Source organism: Microtus oregoni, unplaced genomic scaffold (genome assembly GCF_018167655.1).
Source record: "Microtus oregoni isolate MIOR12 unplaced genomic scaffold, Mior012 000048F_ref0000485, whole genome shotgun sequence".
Lineage (NCBI taxonomy): Eukaryota > Metazoa > Chordata > Mammalia > Rodentia > Cricetidae > Microtus > Microtus oregoni.
Window position 1 is genome coordinate 3,689,497 of NW_024543222.1, and position 7,535 is coordinate 3,697,031.

At 57.0% G+C, this 7,535-nt stretch overlaps 1 protein-coding gene across 1 annotated transcript; it reads right to left on the minus strand.

The window, feature by feature from the left end:
- Positions 1-2,385: 2,385 nt before the first annotated feature.
- Ubald2 (UBA like domain containing 2) lies at positions 2,386-7,322 on the minus strand. Its single transcript, XM_041635860.1, has 3 exons — positions 6,971-7,322; positions 6,769-6,831; positions 2,386-3,443 (listed from the first exon to the last, which is right to left on the minus strand). The coding sequence occupies exons 1-3, from the start codon at positions 7,088-7,090 to the stop codon at positions 3,132-3,134; spliced, it is 495 nt and encodes a 164-aa protein (XP_041491794.1). The 5' UTR covers positions 7,091-7,322; the 3' UTR covers positions 2,386-3,131.
- Between the last annotated feature and the right edge of the window lie 213 nt (positions 7,323-7,535).

Consider the following 7,535-nt stretch of genomic DNA (forward strand, 5'->3'; position numbering starts at 1 on the left):
GACTTCTCTGCTGTCTTGCTTCAAGAAGGACAGAGTGAGCAGGAGGCAGGTACCCGCTGCTGGCCAAGCAACTGGGCTTCGGGGCCTTCCCCCATCTGAAGAGCAGACTGTTCCCTGGACAGCAAGTCCAGTTTATGGTCAGAGAGAGCTAGAACTCAAGCTCCAGTGAGTTGTTCTAAGGATACAGGAGCTCAGAAAGGGCAGAATATTGCACCCAGGGCAGGGAGGATAGCTGGAGCAAGACGCCCGACCTGGTTCTGGGAACCAGGGGACAGGCTGGGAGTCTGAAGGACCAGCCCGGGCCGTTCTGAGTAGGCTGGGACCCATGGTGTTTGCACACTAGCTCTACTTGGAGGTGAGGTGTATCTGCTGCCTGCTCCCTAGCTGCTGCCTCAGGGCAGCTCCTGGCTCCACAGCTTGCAGCCAGAACAAACCCACACTGCTGGGCAGATTTCCATCAGCCATGTTCCGCAGCCCTTCTAGATGAGTTGCTGCAGATGGTAGCTTGAAAGGCAACCCTGTGGAGGGGCTCAGTGCCCGGCTGTCTGGGGAGCAGGGGGTGAGCAGCAGGACTCTTAACTGTATGAGGCCGAGGGTTCTGTTGCCCATGGCCACTCAGCCCAGTGTGCTCATCTGCGGTCACCACTGTCCAGGGTTCCTGAGGCTCAGGGTCTGGACAGATCAGAGCTCCCGGCACCACTGCCAGCCAGCTCAATCTTGAGCTGGGGCCTCCAGACAGTTCCTAGGTGTCCACAAAAAAAAAAACAAAAAAAAAAAAACAAAAAAAAAAAACCAGGACTGGTCCATCTTGAGTTCAAGAAACCCCGAATCGTCAAGGCAGTTTCTGGGGGAGTGTGGCGGGACACCCCTGTAACCCTAGCCCTCTAAGCAACTCAAGGCAGGAGGGGCCAGAGCTCAAGGCTACATGGCAAAACCCGGTCTCAAAACGAAGTGGTTTCTATTCACACCTCAGAATGAGGTGTGCGGAGTGGAAGATGGGGCACCCCCACGGCAGTTTGCATCACTCCCTCTCACATGGGAAAGCATCTGGGGCAAGATGTTCACTTTGAGGTGTGAGAAGAGGGGGCGACGACACAGGAAAAAGTGTGGTAGGAAACAGCCAAGAAACGGGTTTCTCACTGCTGGTACCGACGGGCTTGGCCAGAGGCGTCATGAGACAGAGGCTGCCCCGGGAGTGCCCTCCCTTCTCTGCATCTTTCTGGGATCCTGCTTGCAAACGGGTGGAAAGAGCGGCTTGGCCAACGAATCCCGTGGGCACCCCTGAAGCAAGGGGCAGAGCCAGCCCCACCCCCTCGGCTCCTGTTTCTCTCACATTGGTCCCTCTCTGGCAGTGAAATGTCAGAAGGTCGGCTCAGTTTCCCTGGTCTAGAAGCCAAATTCACAAGCCTCACAGACACACTGCACAAGCATTCCCATGACTTGTCTACAGCCATGAAGGGACAGGAGCCACATTCCCTAAACTAGAAGGGTCAGCCCCCACCATTCCATACCTGGGTATGGCTTGCCCCACTCTTTCTCCAAGTTGGCCCTGCATCTGAATGGACCCTGGCCCAAGTCCCAGCAGCCCCCGTCAGTCAGGGATTTCCCCTTACTGCCTGGGAAAGCACAGGTGGGCAGGGGCAGCTCTGGGAGGAGGCCCAAGGGGTTACAACCAGGAAACAAAACCGAAAGGCCAAACCCAAGCTTGTAAGTCCAACCACGTGTCACAAGCAATGGAGGGTAGCAGGCCCATCACTCTACCCCACCAAGGGGTGTGGGGTGGCTCTGGCTGGGCCCTAAAGTTTCACTTCACTTGGGGCACTACCCTCCCTCCCGACTCAGCTCTGCATCCTACTCCCTAACCGCTCAGGAGTGGCGGGAAGGATTTAGACCCATGGGAACAGTGTATGGAAGGGCTCCAGGAGTAACCTCACTCCTACAGCCAGGCAAGCATGCTCTGCCTTACCTAACATCCTGCTTGAGGCTGAGAAGTATGGAGCCACCACCCAGCCCCTTCAGGAATCCAGTCTTTGTGGCACTGAGACAGCCTTGGTTGACACATTCGGGTCATGGCTGTATTTGTTCAACAGGCCCCAAGAAATCTGCCCAGTAGAGCGGTTAACAGAGGTAGAGAGGCCTGAAGGCCACAGCCATTGAGAAACCACACAGCCCATGGTAGCAATGGCTTCTAGGCTGAGGGAGAGGGAGGGTACAGCAACTAGGGAAGGACTTGCCCCCTGCCTCTACTCTCCAAAAACTAACTCAACTGGGATCACATATCCTTGCCAAGGAAATAGAACAGCCGCATGACAATACCACTGCCGTCCCAGCCAGAGCCCCAACTGACCTTGCCCACCAAAGCAAATAAAAGCACCACAAACCAGGGAAGTTAGAAAAGTCTTTAAGTTTTTAAATTAAAATTGCACCCTGGTGAGATGTGATTTTCTAGTCTAGGAACTCAATCCAAAGGGCTCTCCTGAGTTGTCCTCCTCTGCGGCTAGCCAGAGGCTGGAGACCTGTGGGACAGCCAGGACAGTAAGGGATGGGACAGCCAAGTGTCCACTGAGGTCAGCCAACTCTTCAGTCCTAGGAGCTCAGCACACTCAGCTGGGGACAGGGTGATGAGTTTCAGGGCCACTGAGGCCACCACCAGCTGAGATGAAAACGCCATCTACCAATGATGGGGCAGGAAAGTCGATGATTCCAACAGGACCCTTTTGGGACCTCCCTTTGGGGGGGGCTCCTAATGGCAGACATGACTTTAAAGGCAGCATATCCACCCAGCTGCAAACTCACTCCATCTGACTATGAGCATCCTTGTTACCCCAAATTAGGCAGAGGAAGGTGTTGACAAGGAGAGATTCCCTCACGTGCAGGCCCCTCTCACATACATTTATATTCATATATATTATAGTTATATATTAAAAAGAGGAAAAAACTTTCCCAAGAGAAACTCCTGAAGAACCCAAGTGGCTCAGGACGTTTACTGTACCCCCACCCACAAAAATTCTCCTATAAAATCTTCCAGTGCGATCTTCAAGAAACCCCGCCCTCATGTCCCCCCTCCCCAGCCCTGCTCTGTGTCCCCACAACCCTGGACTGCCCCTGCTCCAGCCCAGTGCCATCCAGTCTCATCTCTGGCCGTCCATGGCTGCCATGGCTTTCTGCTGGGTGGGCCCCTGTGCTGCTCCAGGGGGCCACGTGGGCTGTGGGCAGTGCAGATGATGGAAGGAGTTGGGGGAAGAGGGTGGGATCCAGGGCGTCTGGTGGTTGGGTGGGGATGCGGCCCAGAAGGGGCTGAAGTTTGCAGGGGGCGAGCAGGCCACTGCTGTCATGGGGGTGTTGCTGCTCTGCAGGCTCTCAGAGGCTCGAAGCTTGGAGAACATGGCTAGTGCATCAGGGAAGTTAGGTGGTGTGGCAGGGGTGTTGCTGGGAGTACACATCTGTGGAGAGAAAACAAAGTGTGGGTGAGGGCTACCTGCAAGGTCTTGGTGCCTCTAGTACACAGACAGCATCAATAGAACACCCATCTCCCTCAGTCAAGAGCAAAATCCAAGGGTGTTACCCAGTGTTTGGAAACACCAAGGGGCATGGGAAGCAATGGTTAATTCCAACTCAAAGCTAAGGTGTCAACATGAAAGGACAAGGAGCAGCCCAGGACATCACAGCCCAGCTCCTTTCCTGACTAGGGGAGCCAGCTGGCTTCCTCCACAATCCACCCTCAGATGGCCCCAGGGTGTTAGGCACCACGGAGCAGGCCAGATGCAGGGTCTTTTCCAGTACCAGCCAGGAAGCTGGTTTCTTGGGGTTTCCATTCATTCCGCACGTTCAGCCAACAGGTCTTGGACTCTGGCCCCCTCCACTCAGATTTCCTACAAGTAGATCTTGTTAGCTCAATTCTTCTTTCCGTATTGCAAATGAGGAAACTGAGACCCAAGGGTTAAGTCACGACAGCACGCACCCACAGTAGGTGCAAACTGTGGAGTAAGACTGTGCAGGGTCCCAGGCGTGCAGGTGCTGAAGCCTCTGCCCAACAGCACTCTGCATTCAGGGTTAAGTGCCACTCAGGTCTGGGCTCCTGCACAAACATGCACTCTGCCATGCCAGCCCCAGATGCTAGCAGCACACTCCTTGGGGGTAACAAGTGCCACTGCCTAACCCATGGACTGGGAACAGGTGGATCAGAGCCCAAGACCTACAGGAACCGATTCTGACCTCAAAGCCTTGTCTCCCTTCCTCGGGAGGCCGGGAGTCCTTTCAGCTTCTAATTTTAGCAACACTGGCTCCTCCCCAAGGCACAGGGCACTGGGGGTAGGGGTGGCAGACACAGGACAGGATGCTAGAACTCTGTCACGCCAGTTAAAGCAAAGTCAGAAAGTGAGGCAAGGACCCCACCTCAGCCTGTCCATTGACGCTGTGCCACATCAGCTCCCAGGGAACTTGGACCACTGTCTGCTCCAAGGCCCCCACAAGGAAGGCCAAAGGCCACAGCCAGGTCTAACCCCACCCAGACACTTCCCTCCTCCCATCATTGCGCTGCCCACCCCCATGACTTGTCTGCTGCAGGAAACAATGAATGGGGGGTTGTGAGCGGGCAGGGCCAGTTGCATCATAGCCCCGTGACTGACTTCCCTAGTCTTCTCAGCAGTCGGCCTGCTCTGGAGAACAGCCTGGAAGGTTAATGGGGCCTGTGCCCACCTGCCCAAGTCACCTCAGGCAGATCCCTGGGCCTCTCTGCTTTGGTGAAAGCAGGGGCTTTTAAGTACACTAAAGGCCCTCCTGTGATCTCAATGTGTCCCTAGCTGGGCCAGGGTCCTCAGGCTTCCCCTCTGTAACTGCCCGCCTTGCCCCTCCCCACACAACTGGGGACCCTTATCATTTACAATGCTTCCGCAAACCATGGTTGGCAGCATGCAGGACAGTCCTTTAGCAGTTATGGCCACTTGGTGGTGACTGGTCTGTAGAGACTGTGTTCATCTCAGAAAGGATCTTGCTAGACAGAGGCCAGACTGACCTGGAGTTCACAGCAGTCCTCCTGCCTCAACCTCCCAAGTGTTGGATTTTCACATTTTTATTAAAGTTTTCTAATTACTTTGTCTCAAAAACAGGACTCCCAGATCAGGGCCAGTGTTCCCTACTGTGCTGGGGAAGCACCCAGCACGTGTCCCTGATGGATGCACTGATTATAACGTCTGTGTTACAAAACCAGCCATCTCCCTCCCCAAGGGAAGCTTCCAAAGGGTATCTCTCACACACACCCGGATATGCAGAGGTGGGGGAGGGGAGAAGGAACCAAACAGGACTCCAGTTCAAGCTGGGGCCTGCCAGCTTCCTTGTTCCAAGCCCCTAAGCATGGCTGTGCTTCTCTGAGTGGCCTTGTGGGCAGGAAGGAATCTGGAGTAGGAATGGAGGCAGAGTGTTCTCAGGTCCAGGAAGCTAAGTCTGTGCGCGGCTGGATGCAGGAGAGGGGTCTTGAAGACAATGAATCCTAAGAGCTTAGCTTCAGCACTTCTCATTTTCCAAACTTGCTCCAAATGCTAAAAGCTAGTTTCAATCAAGGCAGAGGACTCTTGTCGTCCGGCCTTGCTGATTGAAAGAAAACAGTGCCAAGAACAAGACACGGTAGAGAAGCCATATGCAGCTTGTCCCTTGAGAGAGCCAGGGACAAGGACGCTCCAGGAAAAAAATGCCAAAAATGTCCAACAGCAAATCTCGGGAATAATGTTTTACCACCCCTCCCCTGGGCTCAGGCCCTCCTACATGTTCAGAGCTAATAGATAACTAGGGATTGGAGTGGAGAAGGGATGGCCTGGGCCTCAAGGAAGCAGAGTACCCACTGACCAGGAGGGCAAAGGCTTTAGCCTGGAGCCAAGCTGGAATGAGAAGACAAATGCAGGTTTGAGGCACTTCTGTTTCCTGGACTGTTTGCTTTTTAACGTACTGAGATTAAAAGAAGTCTTGACCAAAACCAAACCAAACCAAACCACTAGCCCAGCGGTGGTGGCACACACCTTCAGTCCCAGCACTCAGGAGGCAGAGGCAGGCAGATTTGAGTTCGAGGCCAGCCTGGCCTACAAGAGCTAGTTCTAGGACAGGATCCAAAGCTACAGAGAAAAACTCAGTCTCGAAAAACAAAACAAGAAAAAAAAAAAACCCACAAAAGAAAGTCTTGACCCTATCTCGGGTCTATAAATCTGTATATCCTCCTCCATTCAGGGCATGTTCCCCTGAAGCTTTGGAAGGGCCATCCAACCTTCGGGGGCAGAGCTGGGCTTCCGGAGCCAGGGTGGATCTATGCCTTCCCCGCTTCCTGAAGCACTGGTGTGTGTGTGTGTGTGTGTGTGTGTGTACGTGTGTCTGCGCGTTGCAGAAACCCACAAGTCCCTACTTCGGTCTCCCTCCCCTAGGCTCCCCAGAGGTCTGATTATCAACGAGTTCCTTCCCCGTCTTCTGCCACCAGCCTCCCCACTCCCTACCCGTACGGGGGACCGTTTCTCTTCCCTCCCCTTCATCTTCCCTCCACCCGGGCCCCTAGGCCCAAGGCACAGCGCCCGGCGCAGGGCCTCAGGCCGCGATCCAGGAGGCTGGAGGCGGGTCCCAAAGTTGGGCGAGCCAGCCCCGGCCTGGGAGCGCTCTTTCCTGGAAGACATTTTGGCTCTTTGTTTACATTCGCGGCGCGCCGCTCCCCGGCAACATGGCTGTCACCGGCGCCCTGACAGCGACCTGCCGCACCGGGCGGCCCCGTCCGCGGACCCGAGGGGCACTTACCATCTGCGGGTGGTGATGGCTGTTGGGAATGTTGCTCTCTTGGAAGAACGTGCTCAGGGCGGTCTGTGGACAAACACGGGTCGCGGCGGCGTGAGCGAGGCCTGGCCGCCCCGGCCTCGCCGCCACCGCCGCCGCCGCGGCCCACGCGCGCCCCGCGCTCCCCCGTTCTCTCCCCCGCCGCGGCCCCGGCCCCCACGCGCACCTCGAACTGCCAGTGCGCCGCCTGCAGCAGCTGCTGCGCCTGGTCGGCCGCGCAGCCCGCGGCCAGCACGAACTGGTTGATCATGACCTGGTGCCGCAGCTCGTCCGTGTTCACCGACATGGCGCTGGGCGGCCGCCCCGGGCTCGCGCTCGCAGCTCCTCCGCCGCCGCCGCCACCGCCGCCGCCCGGCGAATGTTGTGGTCCGGCTCGCGCGGCCGCGCCGACGCCGCAAACAACAGCGCGGGCGGGGCCGCCGGGCCCAACGTTCGGGGGCCGCGAGCCGCCGCCGCTGATTGGCTCGCGCGCCGCCCGGCCGGCCGCCGGCTCCCACACGGACGTTCGATTCGAATCCTGCGGCGGGCCCGGCCGCACTGTTGCTCTTCGGGCCCGGCCGCGCCCATTGGCGGAGCCGACGCCGCGGGGGCGCCCTGGCATTGGCCGACCTCCGTGTTTTGGCTCCTCCTGGTCGGTGGTTGGCTGGGGCCGCCGTCGGGGGGCGGGGCCTGGAGCGCTGATTGGCCTACCGCAGGCCGGTTTGAACGCAACTCGAAAGCCTTGAGTGCGC

Excerpts from the sequence above, each read along its gene's own strand:
- Ubald2 (XM_041635860.1), bottom strand. The coding sequence starts at position 7,090 with ATGTCGGTGAACACGGACGAGCTGCGGCACCAGGTCATGATCAACCAG. Across the intron at positions 6,832-6,970 it reads CGGCGCACTGGCAGTTCGAG|ACCGCCCTGAGCACGTTCTT; the intron begins GTGCGCGTGGGG and ends GTTTGTCCACAG. Across the intron at positions 3,444-6,768 it reads GCCATCACCACCCGCAGATG|ATGTGTACTCCCAGCAACAC; the intron begins GTAAGTGCCCCT and ends TTCTCTCCACAG.